The 20,515-nt window shown below is 24.8% G+C and overlaps 6 protein-coding genes across 14 annotated transcripts in view; 3 read left to right on the top strand and 3 right to left on the bottom strand.

The window, feature by feature from the left end:
• Positions 1–63: 63 nt before the first annotated feature.
• On the bottom strand, positions 64–2,950 carry LOC122716416 (nucleolar complex protein 4 homolog B). 2 transcript variants are annotated; one of them, XM_043939459.1, is made up of 7 exons: positions 2,842–2,950; positions 2,442–2,677; positions 2,246–2,348; positions 1,593–2,006; positions 1,472–1,519; positions 1,019–1,382; positions 64–932 (listed from the first exon to the last, which is right to left on the bottom strand). In XM_043939459.1, the coding sequence occupies exons 2-7, from the start codon at positions 2,574–2,576 to the stop codon at positions 428–430; spliced, it is 1,569 nt and encodes a 522-aa protein (XP_043795394.1). In that variant the 5' UTR covers positions 2,577–2,677; positions 2,842–2,950; the 3' UTR covers positions 64–427. The 2 variants fall into 2 exon arrangements, with proteins under 2 accessions (XP_043795394.1, XP_043795395.1); XM_043939460.1 differs by lacking the exon at positions 2,842–2,950 and having other exon boundaries at positions 2,246–2,386; positions 2,442–2,579.
• A 593-nt stretch (positions 2,951–3,543) lies between these two features.
• On the top strand, positions 3,544–5,203 carry LOC122716433 (ubiquitin-like protein 5). Of its 2 annotated transcripts, none has more exons than XM_043939498.1 (3): positions 3,544–3,681; positions 4,814–5,009; positions 5,084–5,203. In XM_043939498.1, the coding sequence occupies exons 1-3, from the start codon at positions 3,595–3,597 to the stop codon at positions 5,125–5,127; spliced, it is 327 nt and encodes a 108-aa protein (XP_043795433.1). In that variant the 5' UTR covers positions 3,544–3,594; the 3' UTR covers positions 5,128–5,203. The 2 variants fall into 2 exon arrangements, with proteins under 2 accessions (XP_043795433.1, XP_043795434.1); XM_043939499.1 differs by having other exon boundaries at positions 5,076–5,203.
• A 396-nt stretch (positions 5,204–5,599) lies between these two features.
• LOC122716425 (uridine-cytidine kinase) lies at positions 5,600–8,788 on the bottom strand. 2 transcript variants are annotated; one of them, XM_043939485.1, is made up of 5 exons: positions 8,207–8,788; positions 7,785–8,041; positions 7,557–7,702; positions 7,339–7,485; positions 5,600–5,808 (listed from the first exon to the last, which is right to left on the bottom strand). In XM_043939485.1, exons 1-5 carry the CDS (start codon positions 8,333–8,335, stop codon positions 5,690–5,692), a joined length of 798 nt encoding a protein of 265 aa, XP_043795420.1. In that variant the 5' UTR covers positions 8,336–8,788; the 3' UTR covers positions 5,600–5,689. The 2 variants fall into 2 exon arrangements, with proteins under 2 accessions (XP_043795420.1, XP_043795419.1); XM_043939484.1 differs by lacking the exon at positions 5,600–5,808 and adding an exon at positions 6,219–6,781 and having other exon boundaries at positions 8,207–8,786.
• Positions 8,789–9,514: 726 nt separating this feature from the next.
• On the top strand, positions 9,515–19,836 carry LOC122716418 (folylpolyglutamate synthase, mitochondrial). 2 transcript variants are annotated; one of them, XM_043939462.1, is made up of 4 exons: positions 9,643–9,807; positions 9,930–10,051; positions 10,131–11,486; positions 19,808–19,836. In XM_043939462.1, the coding sequence occupies exons 1-3, from the start codon at positions 9,751–9,753 to the stop codon at positions 11,449–11,451; spliced, it is 1,500 nt and encodes a 499-aa protein (XP_043795397.1). In that variant the 5' UTR covers positions 9,643–9,750; the 3' UTR covers positions 11,452–11,486; positions 19,808–19,836. The 2 variants fall into 2 exon arrangements, with proteins under 2 accessions (XP_043795398.1, XP_043795397.1); XM_043939463.1 differs by lacking the exon at positions 19,808–19,836 and having other exon boundaries at positions 9,515–9,683; positions 10,131–11,451.
• Positions 11,789–18,330, bottom strand: LOC122716396 (neuropathy target esterase sws). 4 transcript variants are annotated; one of them, XM_043939419.1, is made up of 15 exons: positions 18,160–18,330; positions 17,577–17,978; positions 17,077–17,496; positions 16,680–16,999; positions 16,244–16,598; positions 15,876–16,169; positions 15,432–15,811; positions 15,152–15,320; positions 14,663–15,043; positions 14,315–14,590; positions 14,051–14,237; positions 13,462–13,578; positions 12,561–12,881; positions 12,055–12,350; positions 11,789–11,928 (listed from the first exon to the last, which is right to left on the bottom strand). In XM_043939419.1, the coding sequence occupies exons 1-15, from the start codon at positions 18,163–18,165 to the stop codon at positions 11,827–11,829; spliced, it is 4,026 nt and encodes a 1,341-aa protein (XP_043795354.1). In that variant the 5' UTR covers positions 18,166–18,330; the 3' UTR covers positions 11,789–11,826. The 4 variants fall into 4 exon arrangements, 3 of the variants coding, with proteins under 3 accessions (XP_043795354.1, XP_043795355.1, XP_043795356.1); XM_043939420.1 differs by lacking the exon at positions 13,462–13,578 and adding an exon at positions 12,979–13,095; XM_043939421.1 differs by having other exon boundaries at positions 15,885–16,169.
• LOC122716410 (formin-binding protein 1-like) overlaps positions 19,095–20,515 on the top strand; it is a 39,372-nt gene continuing 37,951 nt past the window's right edge. For both annotated transcript variants that reach the window (XM_043939448.1, XM_043939447.1), the window contains exon 1: positions 19,095–19,290. In XM_043939448.1, coding sequence (XP_043795383.1) covers positions 19,267–19,290 — 24 coding nt within the window. In that variant the 5' untranslated portion in view covers positions 19,095–19,266. The remainder of the gene's footprint in view (positions 19,291–20,515) is intronic.

The following is a 20,515-nucleotide window of genomic DNA, read 5'->3' as shown; positions in this document are numbered from 1 at the left end:
TATGTTTATTTATATGATATACATTAAGTAGACACATTATTGTAAATGAAACACGGGTGACTATTAAATTAAAATATCTTTCATTTTATTATCACACATTCATGCATACAAATGACTTTTTTAACAGAATTCATAGCATTCACGAGTAACTATTGTGCTAGACAGCTGCATGATTGGAAATCTAAAAATACATATCTACATGTTGTTCGTGAAATAATGTATGCCGAATCAATTCCATTGCAATTATTTTTAGACTTTAAATAATACAAAAGTATGCAATATTTTCATACTACCTTTTAAACGTATAAAAAAACGCAAAAAGTTTAGCATCATTTTCTTTGCGTTTTCATTGAAAAACAGTTCCCTTTTTGATAACGATGCATATTGCACAATATGCATATATAATGCATAATTTTAATATCGCCAGTCAGTGCATTGTTGTTAATTGCCAATATTGCAATAGCCTTTCACCTTTTGGTAATGCCATAGAATTGGGTCTTTCAAATGTTAACATAATATCTTTAACCTTATTTTTTAATTCACTATCAAATAAATGTCCTCCGGTACGTTCTAATGCTGATGCCATGTCATATTCTACAGAAGGGAGAGGTTCGCGAATGAAACGTGCAGCACTAGCAATACTTGGTACTATATGCCACTGTAAAGCTTTGATTTCCCAAAGACTACTAAGAAGTGCATTGCTTAATAAAGGATCTCGTTCTTCCATTAAAAATGGATCTCCTGCATAATTATTTTCTTCTGATGAAATTTCTCCTCCTTGTGGATGATCAATAAGACGTTTTAATCCAGGGTGCCTAAGTAAAAGATTTCCAACAAAAAGTAAAATAATAAGAATATCTTCAGGTGGTGCTACAAGAGTCAAACGTGCGAGTCTCTTTGCAAAGGCAGCGACTAATGCTTCTGGTAAGTGTCTAAAAAAAAGAATATATATATTTTTATAATTAACTATTATATAATTTATAAAAACAAAATATTTTTAACTATTTTAAGCACTTACGTTGAACTGAGAAAAAGATCAGATAAATAAAATAAACGTGCTTTATATTTTGTATGAAAAATTTCTGGTTCAAACATAGAATAAAGTTTGGTAAAAATATTTGGATATTCCAAATTATGTTTGGTAACTAGTAAAAATACACCTTGCAATGCAAGTAAACCAATAGGTCCATCTGCATCCAAGGAATCCATAAGAAAATCTGTTAATAAAACAGGTTTTTCTAAATGTGGCATAACTCTTTCTAAAAGAACTATTAATAATTGTTTATGTAATTGTGGTGTCAATTCCCAATGCATGACACAAGCCCAGACTTTATTCAATGCACGTCTTGCTCCAGCTTGATCCCATATAAAATTCTTAGTAGCTAAAAAAAAAATATATATATTTAAATTAAAAATAAAATAAAAATTAACTAAATATAAAAAAAAAGCATAACACCTATATCCTTATTACCTTGATGTGGTTTACACAATAAATTCTTATTTTCAGATATCTCATTTTCTGTAATACAATTATTAGAAATTAATTCTAAATATAATAAAATATAATCTATTTAATTTAATTTATTTTATACCTTCAATTTCCTTTGGCAGTGATAGTTTATGTATAAGTTCAAGCAAATTTTTAATATAAATTTCATGTGGTTGTCTTTTTGGAGTAAGAGATGGAAGACATTTCCACGTATAATAAAGAGCATCAGGATATTCTATAATTTCTTGAAATCTAGATATTAAACCAGCATTGTCCTTCTCCGGCGAAAGCAATTTCATTAAAATAGGCTTTAACCGATGCAATGGAAAATAATATCCCAAATTGCCAATTGGTTCCAATGGATTTTTACCTTCCTCAGCCATAAGTTTTATAGCAGTAGTAAGAGCTTGTAATTGAATGGCAGGTCGACATTTTTCCATTGATGTAAGTATCTTTTCCCATATTTCTTCGTAACAGTTCCTCAACCAGTTGATGTATCTTGCTTCAGGACTTGGCTCTGTTTCATAAATCTTATGGAAAAGCTATTCCATGTTTTTAAACATGTACAAAATCAAAATATATATATATCTTTACATTTAACTTTGTGTCCAAAATATTTTTTCACAAAGTATTATACATGTAAAAATTTATAATTCTTACCATGAAATTTAAAAATGAATGAAAATATCAAATACTGTTCACACACACAACAATTAATTGGAAAATATTAAATTTTATATATAAATTTTAACATACCCGAAATAGTAAGTGATATTGTACGCTCCAAATACATGTCACCTCTTTTCAAAACTTCGACAAATATTGTTTCTATCGTAAGTAGACAAGACAAAGTGGATTCCTGATAGAGTGATCAGGAATTTTAATAAATGACATAACCTTAAAAAGTTGATACATTCATGAATTTTGAAATGGTTTTAGAATTTGTACTTACATCCCATTGAGAAATTATATCTACTAAATTATTTGCATGTTTTCTTGAAGTTAAAAATTCCTGTGCTTTTTGCCTTAAAAGTTTTGACGACATTTTTTGAGTGGAAGCGCCGGGAAGTTCTGCTGCATCCGCCATCGTTGAACATGAATTCAATAATGGCAGAAGATATCAAGAATATGCGAATATATTTTTTTATACCTGTATTCTTTTTTTTGAAATTACTTTATCCTGTAAATCTAAAATATTTTATTGTAAAAAACAAATTAAATGTGATGAATATTGATAATATATATTATCAATATATATATGAATAATATTATCTGTATTAATTAATTCTCATTCAATTTAATATTCTACTACCAACTTCTTTATTTAAATGATTAATTTAGTATTCCCTTACCAACTTCTTTATTTAAATAATTAACATCTTTTATATTAATTTGATTTGAATAAATTAAATATACTTCGTGAACATCTTTTATGAACCAAATTATAATATTGATTTTTATTAAATTATCTATTTATAAAAAAAATGACGTTTCTTAATAACTAATAATAAAGTAATTTCAATCATAAATAACTATAATTATTAACTAGATAACAAAAAATAATAAAATAAGTTACTATGTTTTACTTTACTTCTACGAAGTTATTAAAAAACAAATTTAACTTTACGAGTTTCTTTTTTTTTTATAGTTTTTTTTTTATATTTTCAATATCCAATTCAACATTATTATCCGGAACATTTTCAAAGAATGTTAATTTTAATTTATTTATGGTAATTTCTATTGTTTTTCCTTAATAATAATTTATATATCTTTCAATTATTTAAACAAATATATATACATACATATATAAAATAAAATAATATGAATACATATATAAATATATATAATTATCTAAATTTGTATGAACAAAAATTTTTTATTTCGAATGATGTAAGAATCGATTCAGTTTTCTTAGTTCTTCAAAAATTTGAGAACATCTAATAGGTTCTTCTGCAATAAAATATTCACCGGATATTTTTGAAATAGTTCTAAAAATTATTTCTGTTGCTGATGCTATGAAATTTTCTTTAAAGTTAGATATAAAAAAATTGTAAGAAGAATATTCATCGAATTTTTAGTGATGTAATATATAACAGCACATTTAAATGAACATAAAAAATATGTACAGAAATATGTACAGAATATTAATATATTTGTCGGACATCTTTGAAGGATCGATTCTAGAGACCAAAGTAAATATTAAAAATTAGCATATAAAAATATTGGAGTTTATTTATTAAGATATAATTAAAGTTAAATAAAATAAGAGTTTTATGAAAAATGAGATAATTCTTTTATGCTATTCTTTCATTCTATCTTTACTTCATTTAATTAATGTAAATTTAAATTGTTTATAATTTAATAACTTAAACTTTTATTAACATTTTAACTCAATTTTTGTATTTATTTCCATTAATAATTATTTTCATTTAAAGATGCTTTATAAAGATGCTAATATCAAAATACTGTATATTATAAATAAAATTATTTTTTCTAAATATTAAATAACATATATATATTTTTGTGTTCTTAATAAACTTGTAAAAAACTTGTGTGAAAAAGAATGTTTTTTTATAAATATCATAAGATAATTTCAATTATAACTAGGGTAATTGGATAAATAAGATAAAATTATGAATTTTAATATTACGTGTAAACATAGCTTTAATATTAACATTGTGAGTTTCCTAACACTGATTGGTATCAATATACTTAAATGTATACATAAAATAATTTAGAAGTTCGATTATGAGCAACTTAAATTGAAGTATTTCTTTTTAAAATACGCACAAATAAAATTTATTTTTTAGTAACGTTAATATAATAAATAGTAAGTAAATATCATATATATATTAGAAAAATTTATGTTTGAACAAGAAATATTATATATACTATAAACCGTTACAAGATATACAAGTAAATGAGGAAAAATTGAAAACGTTTTGTTCATTCTAATAATATTTTATAATTTACAAAATTATTAATATTTATAATATAACAATTTTTATGATGGATATTTCTATAATTCAAGATTTCTTTTTTAAATAATCATTTAATTTAAAGAAATAAATTATATATTTAAAATTATATATAGGTTATTTTATACTATTAATAAATATATAGTTTTAAATATCTAACTTTTACTAATATAAGTATATATTCATTAACATTAATAAGAAATATATAATTAATAGAAAATCTAGTTTTTATTAATTATATATTTATTGATTATTGTTTTTAGTAATATTTAAAAATAATTTTGAATTCTACTTACATTTTGATTAATTTTAACAAATATTTTGAATAATTATTTATTTTGACAAGCAATCAAAAATAAAAAAAATGTTAGAAATAACATGCAATGATCGTCTTGGAAAAAAAGTTAGAGTTAAATGCAATCCAGATGACACAATAGGAGATTTAAAAAAATTAATAGCAGCTCAAACTGGAACTCATTGGGAAAAAATTGTTTTAAAAAAATGGTATACTATATATAAGGATCATATAAAATTACAAGATTGTATCCTTTCAAATAAAATATATTTTCAATAAAATAACTGTTAACATTATATTTTCTTTAATTTAGCAAATCAGATGAAATTCATGATGGCATGAATTTAGAACTTTATTATCAATAATTAATATTTAACATTGTATAAATTAATGTGAGATATATATATATAATAACAATAATAAATTTTATATATTTAAGCATCTTTTGATTTTGCATTTTATACAATTTACATATATAATGTATGTAATTATTATACAATTAATGAACATAAATTATATTAAAACAAATATATATATAATAACTATACAACAGCAAAAACAAATAATTAATTTAAATTATATTAATTGATACTAATGAGTGTTTACAATCCAGAAATTTACTATTTAATATTGCTATTTAATATCTAAATATTGCTAAATTATTTTTATAAATTGAAATATATCTAGAAATATTTTTTGTTGAACTATAAAATGTAGTATTTTAATAACTTTTAAATTTCTATATATAAATAATACTAAAATTGAATAAAAAATATAACTTATAATATATATTTTTTTAAATTTAATTATCATTTCAACTATATTAACTTAATATAGAATTATGATGTTGAAAACATGATTACTGAAAAAAAAACAAAAAATACAATAACTCATTTAATTTTTTTAAGATTTTTAAAATTTTAGAAATTAATGTGGCCTCTTAGATAATTTTTCTGTCCTGTTTACTGAACTTTCAGGTTGGATTGTAACTCTACCTCTGTTGCTTAAGAAGTCTCTTATATGTTGCACTATCAAATCTATTGCCACTGTAACAAAATATAAAGTTCATATAAATGAGTGAAAGTAATTTTGTAATAATGGAGAACGTAACTTCTTTATTATTACTTCACTTATACAGTTTAAATAAACAATGTATCAAATTACATAATTCAGATTATAATTAATTTGTATAATGAAGATTTAATTGAGATTAAAATGATTTGAGCATATGAAAAATATAAATATTGAATAAACGGAATAGCACCATATTGAATAATGCAATTAAATGTTTTTGAATATGGCAGTATATGAATAATATGTTAATTTAAACTAAAAATATCACATTATTCAAAGAATTATACTAGGAAATATCTTATATTCGCTTAAATTATAAAATTTCAATTTATATACTGTTGCATAAAATAATTATTAATTGAGAAATAACATTATGTAAAAAAAGCTAAATTTTTGAAAACATACATAATTTTATATACATTGTATATTCATAATGATTCTTATAAGTAAATAATACTAAATTGTTTTTAACATAGAGCAATCTTATGAGTAAACTTGAATAATTATGCAATATTGGAATATTTAATATTTAAACGAGGTATTTTGTATAATTATACACTATATCCTAGTTTTAGGAATAGTGAAATCTTACCTAAGTAAGATAATGATTTAATAAGTACATACATACTAGAAGCAATATTGTTTGCGACTTAGTATAAATGTAATATAAATACGATTGTATAAGTATATAAGAGATATATTTTGTATTTAAAAAAGAAAAAGATTTAAGATTACTGCAAACTTTATCCTACATCAATATATAGTATATCAAAGTGTAATGTTTATAAGTGCGCATATCATGCTAAAATCATCTGCTGAGCGTTTCGGATGAGTTAGTCGAAGTACGCCTATGTTGATAGATGTATGGATGCTGCCTGGATGAGTTTTCAGCCTTTTTCAAACGCAAAATGTCCCAGATGTGGTGCACTATAAGGTCTATTGCCACTGTAAACATACAATAACCAAACCATGTACGTTCTTATATGACCTTCACTTTGCACTAACTTAAAAGATAACTTGTTTTAGCAGCCTTTACATACCAGGCAGCATCCATAAATGAATATGAATATATATATATATATATATATGCATATATATATATATATATATATATATACACACACATATATACATATATGAAGAAAAAATTTTAAGCTGCCTTATTAATCCAAATCTGCACCTGAAGTGTATTAGAGAATACACATTTTAAAATTATCATATAATAAGTAGATTATTATACATATTACAATACAAAAGATTATAATATTAGATTATATCATAATTATAAAAGTACAATTGATTTTTATAATCGATTAGGTGCAGATTTGATGAAGATGAATTTTGGTTATGATATAATGTAAATTATTTATATGATAGTTAATAACAGCCATTGCATATTTAATATTAAACAAATGTAATATAATATAAATAATTTATGTATTACTAAATTAAATTGTTTCATGCAATGCTTATATTATAATAATATAATTGAATTGATTTACCTGTATTGTCTGCACCTCTTGGTATAATAACATCAGCAAATTTTTTAGTAGGAAGACAGAATTCTTCAAATGCAGGTTTTACAAAATTCATGTATTGATTCAATACATAATCTAAGTCTCTTCCTCTTTCTTTTATGTCTCTTGGTACTGTAATAATTACAAACTAATAATATTCAATTTTTACAACAATATTTAAAAAAATACTTAAACATTTTTACCTCTTCTAGCTAATCTAGTATCTGAGTCAGTATCCACAAATAATTTCATATGAAATAAATCTCGTATTTTAGGAAAATAAAACACTAAAATACCTTCAAATAAAACAACATCAGCAGGATAAATTGTTGTAATTTGATCTTTCATTCTAAAATATCCGCCAAAAAATAATTAATGTAACATTATAATGAATATATATAATGAATATAATTGATTTAAATGATACATACAAACTGTTACTTCTATAATCATAGGCTGGTATTTCACATTTTACACCAGCTAATATATCTTGTAATGTTTGAAGTATCAAGTCATTATCAAATGCATCTGGATGATCAAAATTATATTGACCCTTTTCAGCTTTAAGTTTTTCAGCTGGTGATAAATCTCGATAAAAACTATCTTGTGAAATACAAACTACTTGTCGTTGCATATGATCCATATCTACTTGTCCTAGTTTTTCCATTATACGTTTACATACAGTTGACTAAAAAAAATATATACATAGTTGATTATATATAAAATGTTAGTTTTGCGATTGATACAATTTATGAATTTTAAATGCAGAGGTTAACACAAAAAATATATTTTGTTTAAAATTAAATAAAATTAAGATATTTTAAAAAAAATATGAAATAAATGTATTGCTTACTTTCCCACTGGCAGTACCACCTGAAACTCCAATTAAAAAAGGTGTTTTACTTTCTAAACCGTTTAACTTTCCATTAATACCAAAAGACATTTTTCGCGGAGTAACAATATTCATTGACATATCTGCCATTGTAAAAATTTTTTTTAGATTTTTTGAATTTGAATAAACAATTTATTTTAAAAATGACACTATAAGAATAGTTTTGCGCATAACACGAATGATTATAGTGTAAGAATCAGTAGAAATATAACATATATATAATCTGAACCACATAAATCATTACATTAAATACGCGCGCGCAGCAATGAGCGATATTTGAACAGAATACATTTATTAAGAACATTATAAATTATAAAATTGAATTTTATACAAATTAGGTTATTTATATGTATTTATTATATTTAATTTATACATTTTCATAAATTAATATTTGATTTTCATTGTTTAAATTAAATTAAAATATGTCATTTGCCTGTATACAACTTTTATCGAACTCTTTCATCACATCTCATCGATTTAAATATTATGTTTGATTTAAAAAGAAGAAATATCTATAACTTTGATTATTATTTGATGAATTATTAATATCGGAAATAATCAGGATCGATAGATCTAAAGTTCATATGATCGATATCATTGCACATTTGTGCATCTGGTCATCAATTTAGTTACTACATTGATTGCTTATTTTCATGAAAATGAATTTTGTTTATAAATTTTATCTCGGAAGCTATTTATTGAATTTTGAATTTATTTCTTTATTGTAGAGAATATTTAAAAAATTTGACTTATTTTAATATAATATTTTTTTATATAAATATATTAATTTAATTTTTTTTATATAAAATTTATAATATTTCTGCATTGTGCATTCAACTATGATTTTTGTAAATTTTAATTACATTTGGTAACTCGTTTCGTTGAACGGATTGTGATATTTATAAATTTAATATTTATTGAATTTTTATATTATAAAATTTATGAATTTATGAGCATTTTATTATTTTTATTATTTTGATTGATTTAGATTAGTAATGTATTAGTATTAGTAGTAAATTACTCCACTAGTATTATTTAAAATTAAAAATAATAATAAATGTAATTGCGAAATTGTAAAAATTATTACGTAATAATTTCATAATTATTTCATAATTAAATCATCATTGAATTTTTATAATCATAATTAATATAATTATAATAAAATATAAGGTTATATTTTTATTGATTATGTTTATATATTTTATATATGTTATATGTTATCGATTATATGTTAATTATGATAAATTACAAGGAATAAAGGTCAAATAATCTAATTTGAGCTAAATGTGTTGAACTGTTTTGATATTTATTTTATATTATTGTTTTGATATTATTCTGTAAATGATTACATAATATTGATTTTATCTTTATTTTGTCCAATAAAATAATGCGAAATACATTTATCAAACGTTATGTTTGCAGTATATCAAGTTATGAGGTAATTTAGTATATTTAATATAATTATTTAAAGTTACAATGAATTTATTTTTATAATATACATAAATATGGAACAAAAATTTAACAATTTTAATAATAATCCTTATGATGATAATTCATATGAGGTATAATATAAATTATTATTTTATTGATTTACATTAAATTAATTAAATGATAAAATAAAATATGCATTGGAATTATTTATTTAATTTATTTCTTTTTTTTTAAATAATTTATTTGTTTATAGGCAGCTATAAAAAAATTATGTGGTTTACAAAGTAATAGTACATATTTAAAATTAGCAACAAAAAATAATTCACAAACAAGTGATACTTATAAATTACTTGATACAATAAAATATTTAGTTCGGTAATAATTTTTTTTACATTAAATAGATAATATATTTTAAAAATATTTTAAACATTAAAACAATTTAGTAATTTTACAGGTCTGGTATTACACTTGAAAAGTTAGACACTTTATCAGTAATACATGTAGCAGGTACAAAAGGGAAAGGTTCTACTTGTGCATATACAGAAGCTATTTTACGTGAACATGGTTTCAAAACAGGATTCTTTAGTTCTCCACATTTAATTAGTGTAAGAGAACGCATAAGATTAAATGGACAACCAATAAGTGAAATGCATTTTACTCAAAACTTTTGGAAAATATATAAAAAATTAGAAGATACAAGAGAATATGAATCTGATATGCCTGCATATTTTAATTTTTTAACAGTTCTTATGTTCAATATATTTTTAGATGAACATGTTGATGTTGCTATAATTGAAGTAGGTATTGGAGGTTTATATGATTGTACAAATATTGTAAGAAATCCTGTCTGTGTAGGTATAACTAGTTTAGGATTAGATCATACTTCTCTTTTAGGTAATTCTCTTGAAGACATAGCTTATCAAAAATCTGGAATTTTTAAATCAGGAACTATTGCATTTTCTGTTCCACAATTACCTCAAGCAATGTATATATTAGAAAAAAGAGCAATTGAAAAAAACTGTAAGTTACATATTGTACCAACCTTTGATGAATATAAATGGGAAAATATTTCACCTACTTTGCAAATAATAAATAAAGTTCAACAACAAAATGCATCTCTAGCTATTCAGATGGCTATTGAATGGATACAATCTAAAACTGATAAAATTTCAAATGTTTTACATAATTCTATAAATAATAATATTTGTTGTAAATATAAAGAAAGTTCTCAAATAATTGTATCTATGGATAAGATAGCAATAGCTTTATCTTTTTGCAAATGGCCAGGTCGTATGCAAATTTTAAAAAGTAGTATTGGTGACTTTTTTTTAGATGGTGCTCATACAATCGAAAGTATTAAATGTTGTATTTCTTGGTTCAATGATATAAGTAATAAAAATAGAGGAAAAAGATTTCTTATTTTTAACACATCTGGTAATCGAGATCCAATTAGATTATTAATATTATTAAAATCTTTATATTTTCATAAAGTATATTTTGTACCAAATTTTGCTGGAATTAAAAGTTTAGATGATGAAGTAAATTGTTCTTTAATAGATGAACAAAAAAAAAAATGTGAAATGAATTCTAAAATATGGGGAAGAAATTCAGTGATTGTAAATAGTGTTTTTGAAGTTTTACAAGATATAAAAAATAATTCAGAACAAAATCAGATATTTGAAAAAAACCAGATATTAGTGACAGGATCCTTACATTTAATAGGTACAGTTCTTACTATTTTAGATCCAAATTTGACAATGAATACACAATTTTAATATTTTTAAAATTGAAATTATATATATATATATATGTAATTGTAAAATATATAAAAAGAACATTTTTTTATAAACGATAGAATTATATATTTAACAATTATATTAACAATTGTATCAATTCATGACAATACATTGATGATTAATATATAATAATACAGTAAGATATTGCATTGTTATAATGATCATAATCGGAAAGTACTTATTGATATTTTTTCGTAACAATTCCCTTTTGTACTTTAATATAAATATATTGTTCATAAAACTAAGTAATTGTAAAGTTTTAATAATTTGTACATATGACAAGTATGTATATGTTTATGAATTGTACGATACAGGAAAAATAGATGATATTAAAATAAAAATTAGAAAAAATGCTTAGAATATTTTGGTATGATAATCTAATTCTGATTCTGCTTCTGTGTCAGATAAACTTAAAGAAACGCCAGTTCTTCGTCGTAAACGATTTTCGTCAGGACTCTGAAATGTATAAAAATAATTTTAAAATGGAATGAAGTTTTGTATTTAAAGAATATCTATTCAATTTATATTAATACTTAATTTTTGATATTTATTATTATTGTCAAAAAGAATAGAAATTAATACCTGATCTAGAATACCGGCAGTGGGTTCAGAGGCATAACCTACTTCTTGTGCATCTTCTTCCAAATCTGCCTCGTATTCTTCTAATTCATCTGTGTCAGAATCAATTTCCAAATCTACATATATACTTCCTCTAGAGACTTTACACACCATTTGAGCTAAATCTGTAAAAGTATACGAAGATATTGATTGCTGATTTGCTGCTTGATGTTTTGCTCGTAATGCGCGGGCATTTTCTCTATCAGCATTAAAACGTGGTAAAACTCCAGCTTTTAATTGTCCTTCGAAATAAGTTTTTCCTATAAAAATATTAGATTATATATAATATAATGAAATTTAATATTAATTTTCTTCTTGAATAAATCATATATTCTAATATCTATTAATCAAATTAAAAATAAAAAAAAATATTTTATATAATTTCTTTATATATATTATATATAACATTATATATAATTATATATAATATTTATAAACTTTTGTCTGTTAAATATAAATATAATATTTACCATGTTGATATCCAACATCTTTAATTTCATCAAAGTTAGCGAATTGGAGAGTTTTATATTTATCTATTGGTGGCCTAATGTATTCACAGTAATCTGAACTTTTAACTTCTTCTAATTGCCGTACACAACTAACATATGCCAATCGTGATTGTATGTCAGGCAAATTTGGAACTTTGACAGGCGTTGCAAATGGATTCCATCGTTTCCATAATAACCACCAACCAGATAAAGAATCTCCATAATTTGTTAAATCCGTGTCATCTTGTGACCCAACATCAATAGCCAAAATATGATGCGCTCCTTGCCTCAACATTTCGTCAGCTTAAACAAAGAAATTATAAAACCATATATTGAAAATTGATTATGATAGACAAATTATTATTTCTATGACATAATAAACAATACAGGTTTAAGATACCTGGCACGTTATTAACATAACACCCATCGACCAAAAGATGCCCGTCAAGAGGGTCGCAAATAGGAGGAAAGACCCCCGCAATGGTCATACTGGCTCGAATGTATCTCCATAGCAAACCTGAGTTGACTTAGCTATTCAGGATTTGACAAATGCATCTTTTATCAACGGGAGTGAGCTTATATAATTTTCAAGTTTATATTATAATCTTAAGTTAAATTTATAAATCGTTTTGAACTTATATCAATGAAAGCAACTAATATAATTTCATTTTTTCATTGATATAAAGTTGTTTTTAATGTCCAGGTAATTTTATAAAACTAAAGAAAAAAATTATAAATATTTTCATCAAGAATATGTGTTTTCAACTCAAAGTATTTTTCAATAAGTATGTTAATAATAAATTTTATAGAAATAGAAGGCGCAAGATTTTGTTTTATATGATAACAAAGTTAGATGCATTTTTTAATGTGACGCTCAAATTACCTGGAAGGTTATTGACGTACCCGCCGTCGAGCAGGAGATGGCCGTCAACTGGGTCACACATGGGTGGCATATAACCAGACAAAGACATCGAAGCTCGAATGTACCGCCACAGCGATCCTAAACACGACGAATTAATTTCTTAAGTATTTATATATTTCTTTTTACTCTATATATTTTTCTACAAAATACATACTCTTAGAGCAAGAACCAATAACTTCAAAATTTTTTATTCATTATTATAAAAATATCTAAAAAAATTATTCTTTAATTTTTAAACGAAAAATAAAATTCGATATTTATCAATAAGCGATATAAAACGGAGAGTACGTCATTACGATTGAAAGCTCCAGAAAGCTCACTCCCGCTGTTCAAGCTTATTTCTATGCAGTGATATATAGTTATTTAAATTCAAAAAAATTTGAATTAGAATATATTTATAAATTCTATAAATTTCATTAAACAGCGAGAGAGTTTCCAGTTAATTAAAACTAGATCATTTAAATTTATATTTTAAATTTACATTATCAAAGAAAACTGGAAACTATCAGTGCTTTAAAAAATGTTATATTTTTTTCGTTTATGTACAGACCGTGTGTATGCGTACGCATACAAGAATCAGTGATGTCTGTAGTTAGTGTAAAGTATGGTAACCATAAATCTTCTATATATGTGTCCCCAAATGTTGCTTGAATTGTATTATTAAAGTCTTTTCCAGAAAACATAGATGTTACTGGATATGTTAAATCCATTATTTGTCTCCACCATTGTGTCATTTTCTGTTTGAAAAAACAAAAACATTATAAAAAAATAATAAATTTTTTGACTTGAATGTTATAAATTTTATAATATTTACTTTGGACCATTCACGAGCTTTTTGCGTTGTTGTTGTTATGTTTTTTTCCATACACCATAAAGCACCCATAAATGCTCCAATACTAACTCCTCCAACCATGTCTATAGGTATTCCAGCTTCGATAACAGCTTTAAGCATTCCTACATGAGCTGCACCTCTAGCACCTCCACCTCCAAGTACAAGTCCAACTGAAGTTCCAGTTAACCAACGAGCAAGTCTACTGAAATCACTATGTATGTTTGGTTCAGACATCAAAACTTTAGAATACAATTCATTCTGGAAAAAATAATTATATTATTAATACTTAATATAATATAAATAAAAATTTTTAATTTTTTTATATCTTACAATTCTATATTGAGATCTTCTTGTAAACATTCGTTTAGGACATTGAATGTGATGATGACTAGAAACCCAAGATCTCATATTCAACCACTGTACTGTATTTGTTGGGCGCTGTCCGCTTTGTTCTTTATGTAAGAGTACTAATTCTTTTTGTGTTCTCATTACTAAACGTTCAACTTCACGTTCAGTTCTACCTATAGATGGAGGTTTATCTCCTAAACCCACAATAAGAATACAGTCAGCTTGTCTAACACATCGTTGAGTCCACAATGTATATGTTGGATCACATTGATATAGTGAAATTCGATGTTGATCTTCTTGTTGTGCAAGCCATGATGTTAGACGATATTCATTTGCAGGTTCCATTATAGTGCTACCTAATGTCTATTTATTGAACAAAAAAATATATATATACTTATACTATATATTTCATTACTTATATTATTAAATTAAACAAATTTATGAAATATTTTATTAATATTAATTATTTACTTTTCGAACAACATCAGAAGTAAGGCGTAGACATGGCCCAATAGCACATAATGAATGATAAAGTTCATACGTAAATGCAGTTAGAGGGACATCATCGGATACCGGAACTATTGCAACAGTTGAAAAATTTACTTGAGCTGGTCTTGCGTCAACTGTCGCCGCGGCCCGTCTATAAATATTTTTATAAACGATGAATTCAAATTATATTACAAGAGAAGAATTGTATATAATATAATATCTGACAAAATATTATATTATATTATTATAAATAGATATATACTGTGTATCGTTACTGCCATTTTTTGTATGCGCTTGTTGCCAAGTGCCAAGTATACGATGTCCAAGTAAATTTATAAGTCTTGTAACTACTATTGGATAACGAAGTTTTATAACATTAAATAATCCTTCAGGAAGTTTTGCTAATTCAGAATCTCGTACTGCCATTACTGTTGTTGATCGTGGTGTTTGTGTAACCATTTCTACAATACCTACAAGATCACCTTTCCCGTATTCCGCAACAAGTTCTTTTTTTCCATTTTTATATGTAATTACCGACCGAAGTCGACCACTTAATACAATAAATGTCGAATCTGATTCATCTCCTTGGCGATATACTGCTCTTCCACTTTCAAGAAATAGCCAATCAAGTGCAAAATCAACCTTTTAATAAAGATAAATAATTACCATTAATTATTAATAAATTAAATAAATGATATATTTTTACCTGTCTTACAAAGGGGCTAAGTCTTCGAACAACTGAATGGGCAACATGTAATACAACAGTTGGTTGTTCTCGCATAATAGCGAAAAATGTTGATTTACTAAGAAGTGCTATGCGACTAGAATGTTTTGCTCTAATGGTATAAAAAGAAGGTTCTCCAGTTAATACAGCTAAACCACCGACAATTTCGCCTTGATGAGCACTAAACATATGAACTTCTTGACCTATATCTCTACCTTCTGAAACGCGTTGACTAACTATTAATATACCAGATATAACATAGACAAGTGCAACATCCTGAAAAAATGAAATATAAAATTGGGTAAAAACAAACATTTTTATGAATAATGTATAGGAATATTAAAATTTACCTTGTGAGATTCTTCCTTCATCAAATACGTACCACTTGGTACTTCTCTAATTTGAACTTTACCATCTTTGAGTATTGAATCATCTTCTAATCCAAGTTCCCTAATGAATGCTTCTGTAGCTATTTGCACAAGATGTGCTTCATCTAATTGTTGTTGAATTGGTTCAGTAGTAATTGATCTTTTCTTGTTAGAATGTGAATTTCCAGTATGTATTACATCTGGTTGTGATCCTTGTTGTGATGTTATAGGAGAAGAATTTGGCCAATGAGAATCACATTCTGGTACCATATCTGCTGTATTTTGACCTGATTGTAAACTTAAATTTTGATTTTTCCAATCAAGATTAGTTTTTTGCCTATTATGTATAAATAATAATAATGAATAAATATTAATAAAAATATGTTTTCATTTCATATTATATTTTTGTTAAACCTACCGTCGACTTATAACAATTGGTACACTTTGATGACTACTTAATGTAGATATATGAACTATTTCATTTTTATCATGTTCTGATGAAATAGTTGTAAATGTATTGGATTGATTTTCTATATTCTGGGTAGAACAATTTTCTTTAGTTCTTGATCTAACTGGAGATCCAGAAAATGGACTTTGTTTCTTTTTATGTGATCCTTGATTAACTAATTCTGCAGATAATCCAAGATATTGATGGAGAGCAGTAAAAGTGACTCTTTGAAGACGGACCATAATGACCTGGATAACTCGAACAAATGCATCAGGATGATCTTGAAAAACCTATAAAGATGTAAAAATTGATTGTAAAAATCATAATTTGTTTCATTTTATGTTATAATTTTATAAGGATTGTATACCTCTTGAAATGCATTCATTGGTAATTTTACTACAATAGAATCTTCTACGGCTCTAGCTGATACTGTTTTATAGGTACTTGTATGCCCAGTAAGTACATCTGTAAAGCTAAGAAGACTAGTTACTGATTCTCCAGTTTTTACTAATTTTAATGATATTTGAGAACCATCAGGTCCTGTAATATAAACATTAACTAAGCCTTGTTGTACAATAAATAAATTTTCATCTGGATCTCCAATTTTAAATAAGGTGCTTCCAGCTGGTAAATTCATAATTTCTGTATGTTTGCATAATTTAAGAAATACTGGTTTTTCAAAATGACCAAATACTCTGATACTTTGCAACATATATAAAGCATCAGGAGGTACTTTTTCTCCAGGACCTAGATCTTCTTCTAAATATTCAGCCGGTGGTTCTAAAACCTATTAAAATATTAAAATATAATAATAAATATACAAGATAAAATAAAAATTAAAATAATTATACTTAAAAATTTAAATACTTTTAATTGTTGTGGTACTGTTTCTTTTTTAAGTTGTAAAAGTCTTCGTGCAAATCTCATTACAGCTTTTCTTTTTTTTCCTTGTCCAGTTGCATGTACTTGTCCACTGATAGACTTTACTTTGCGTAACATTTTTCTTCCATAAAAAAGTACTTTGTCTCTTTTTCTGAATCTGGGCTTGCCTGTACCTACTCCAACAAATTCTTTTACTTCTGGAAGAAATTCTTTGTTTTTCCATTTTCGCAGAATGATTATAGATATAATTAATAAAATCACAAGACTTGATATTATAATACTAAATAGAGTCTTTGATGTTTGGTATTCTGTAATTAATTTGCCAATCCATCTTGAAAAAATATAAGAACCCAAACTTTCATTACATTTATTGAATAATTCTACTACCTATAAAAAATAACAGAAAAGTTATCATAAATTCAGTAATAAATTAACTTTGATTAATAAAATAATATTTATCAATATTTAAATTTACAATTATAAAAATCTATCTATGTAAATTTGATTTTATGCTTCAACAAATAGATCAAATATTTAAAAATTAAATGTGAAATATGACAAATACAACCTCCATAGTAGGTATTCATTTCTTCCATCAGAATGTAGTAAAATGTTAAACAAAAAGTGTGTCACAAATTCATAAGTAAAAAATGACGAAAATCCGAGATAGATGAATTGAAACAATGTAGTTGTTTTGATATAAAGAATTACTTATCTACAATGAATTAATGACCTTTGATACTTCGCTCGAGTCATCCAGCGCCATTTTAGTCAATTTACAAGCTTGCAACTTACAAGCTTGCAGTTTTACTTTTATATATTTTATAAAATTATTATTAAATATTTAAAAAATGAATAGATTTATGAATATTTTCATAACCTGGTTGTCATTTTATTTATGTTTCATATAATTGTCATTTTTATCGAACTGAAAATCGAAGTTACAATTTGATAAATTTGCTTTGATAATTTTTTATATAATATAAATTACAATTATTAAAAAAAAATGAAATAATTATGAAATAATTAAATATAAAGAAATAATAAAAAATACTATTTTTAAAATAATAAATGAATTATTTCTTAAAATAAAAAAATAAAAATTATAAAAATTTATATATAAACTTATATTTGAATTTTATTTATTAGAATGATAGGCAAATATATTATATGATATTATTTTATAATTAGTTTTTTTATTTTAAAAATTATTTTTTTATTTTATAAAAAACTAATACAATAAAAACGGAAAAGTAACGATTTTATTTCTTAATTATTATTTTAATTTTTAATAAATATCATTTAATATTATTTATTATTATCATCTTGCAATCATATTGCAATTAAGATTTAAAATTATCCGCCAATATTAATTTCACCAATGATTAAACGTTTCCCCACTTAGTATCTACTTATATCTGAAAACTTCGATAGAGTGCGCTACAGAGGAATTCTGGGCGGTTTTTGATGGACAGTTGGGTCCAGCCAGTCAGTGGTTACGGGCCGACATGTTGAAGATATTTCTGTGATTGTACGCGGTAGGCCTAACGCGTGATTTTTCATGCGTCTTTTGTGCGTGTTCAATATATAAGAAGTGTTTTTGGATTGCGACGCTACATGTGAAGTGTCGAGTGAAACAAGCTTGCTTGTGCCTGGTTTACCCGGCCCAGCAAACATGAGCTGGGGTACAGAGCTCTGGGTAAGTCTACTTTACTGTTTCTTTCTTTACTTATCTATCTCCATCTTTGTGCTTTTATATAATATACGTGTATACAATGAGATCTTGTAATATACACGTTAATATATTATCGGATGCTGACTGTTGTTTTCGCCAACGCATAACAAGGATACCCCCCAAACCAGTTCACGGTGGCAAACCACTCACGGGAGTTTTGCTTTTGCGGTTGCTAGCCGCGGGCGACGTTCTTCTCTCCTATATCCCCTCTTTTCCCACTATACCCAACCCGGGTATACTCATCACTGTGCTTCTTCGCTTCCTTTCTCATGAAATCTTCGATGAATATCGGTGTGACGATATGACAGTAACTTGTCATCTTATTATATTATGAATTTCATTAGTTTAAAGTATTAGCTTTGTAGAATGTTTTTATATTTTTGTATGTTAATCTATATATTGTCATCATTTTTTTTAACAATATTATTTTGTTTTTATAATTGTCTAACAATGTGATACGTTTATATATATATAGATATAGATATATATATATATATATATATATATATATATTGTTTGTTGAATTTCATGTTAGATATTTCGATTTGAACTCGTAAATAAACATGTTATAGTTATTTATGAATTTAATGATTTTTAATAAATCTGAAGTATTAGTTGAAATTTTTTTATGTTTATAATTTAATTTAATTTTTTAAATAGTATATAGTGATATAATGATTACTGATTTTTTAAATATTTTGTTGTTGCTTAAAATGATTATTTGTATAATCTTACATGCTTATTATTTTTTTCCTATATTTTATAAAAGAATTTATGCATATTTATGCTTATATGCATAGTATTGAAAATCATGCCACTCAGGTTCGTCATCTTCCTTACTTTCTGTTCTTTATAAATAATTCATTCACGCATTCCAAGTCGTCGTTTTTGTTCCTTGCTATCTCTCTTACTCGTATAAGTTCAGAGATCGATGAATTTCTTGCAGCTTAGTCTTTGCTCAACGGTCAGTGAAAAGAATTAACATATTTGATATATAATTTGATTTGATAATATGATATATAATTTATTTTAATTTTATTGTATGATTTAATAAAATTTCAGAATTTGTGCTATTATTATGTTATTATTCATGGTATTGTGAATTTTAATTACATTTATCATTGTGAATATATATATTTTTTTTAATTATAAATCCAAATTTTACAAAATCACAGAAATATCGGTGAAA

Source organism: Apis laboriosa, unplaced genomic scaffold (assembly GCF_014066325.1).
Source record: "Apis laboriosa isolate Shangri-la unplaced genomic scaffold, ASM1406632v1 scaffold45_cov149, whole genome shotgun sequence".
NCBI classification, from domain to species: Eukaryota; Metazoa; Arthropoda; class Insecta; order Hymenoptera; family Apidae; genus Apis; species Apis laboriosa.
Note: the sequence above shows the minus strand (reverse complement) of the source record. Positions and strands in the feature narration are given on the sequence as shown.

Excerpts from the sequence above, each read along its gene's own strand:
- LOC122716416 (XM_043939459.1), bottom strand. The coding sequence starts at position 2,576 with ATGGCGGATGCAGCAGAACTTCCCGGCGCTTCCACTCAAAAAATGTCG. Across the intron at positions 2,349-2,441 it reads ATATAATTTCTCAATGGGAT|GAATCCACTTTGTCTTGTCT; the intron begins GTAAGTACAAAT and ends TCACTCTATCAG. Across the intron at positions 1,520-1,592 it reads ACTGCCAAAGGAAATTGAAG|AAAATGAGATATCTGAAAAT; the intron begins GTATAAAATAAA and ends ATTGTATTACAG.
- LOC122716433 (XM_043939498.1), top strand. The coding sequence starts at position 3,595 with ATGAACATAAAAAATATGTACAGAAATATGTACAGAATATTAATATAT. Across the intron at positions 3,682-4,813 it reads GATCGATTCTAGAGACCAAA|CAATCAAAAATAAAAAAAAT; the intron begins GTAAATATTAAA and ends TATTTTGACAAG. Across the intron at positions 5,010-5,083 it reads TCATATAAAATTACAAGATT|ATGAAATTCATGATGGCATG; the intron begins GTATCCTTTCAA and ends TTAGCAAATCAG.
- LOC122716425 (XM_043939484.1), bottom strand. The coding sequence starts at position 8,335 with ATGGCAGATATGTCAATGAATATTGTTACTCCGCGAAAAATGTCTTTT. Across the intron at positions 7,703-7,784 it reads GATTATAGAAGTAACAGTTT|AATGAAAGATCAAATTACAA; the intron begins GTATGTATCATT and ends CGGATATTTTAG. Across the intron at positions 6,782-7,338 it reads AAGAGGTGCAGACAATACAG|TGGCAATAGACCTTATAGTG; the intron begins GTAAATCAATTC and ends GTATGTTTACAG.
- LOC122716418 (XM_043939462.1), top strand. The coding sequence starts at position 9,751 with ATGGAACAAAAATTTAACAATTTTAATAATAATCCTTATGATGATAAT. Across the intron at positions 9,808-9,929 it reads ATGATGATAATTCATATGAG|GCAGCTATAAAAAAATTATG; the intron begins GTATAATATAAA and ends ATTTGTTTATAG. Across the intron at positions 10,052-10,130 it reads ACAATAAAATATTTAGTTCG|GTCTGGTATTACACTTGAAA; the intron begins GTAATAATTTTT and ends GTAATTTTACAG.
- LOC122716396 (XM_043939419.1), bottom strand. Across the intron at positions 17,497-17,576 it reads CAGTACCACAACAATTAAAA|GTTTTAGAACCACCGGCTGA; the intron begins GTATTTAAATTT and ends ATATTTTAATAG. Across the intron at positions 15,044-15,151 it reads CTTCTGATGTTGTTCGAAAA|ACATTAGGTAGCACTATAAT; the intron begins GTAAATAATTAA and ends TTCAATAAATAG.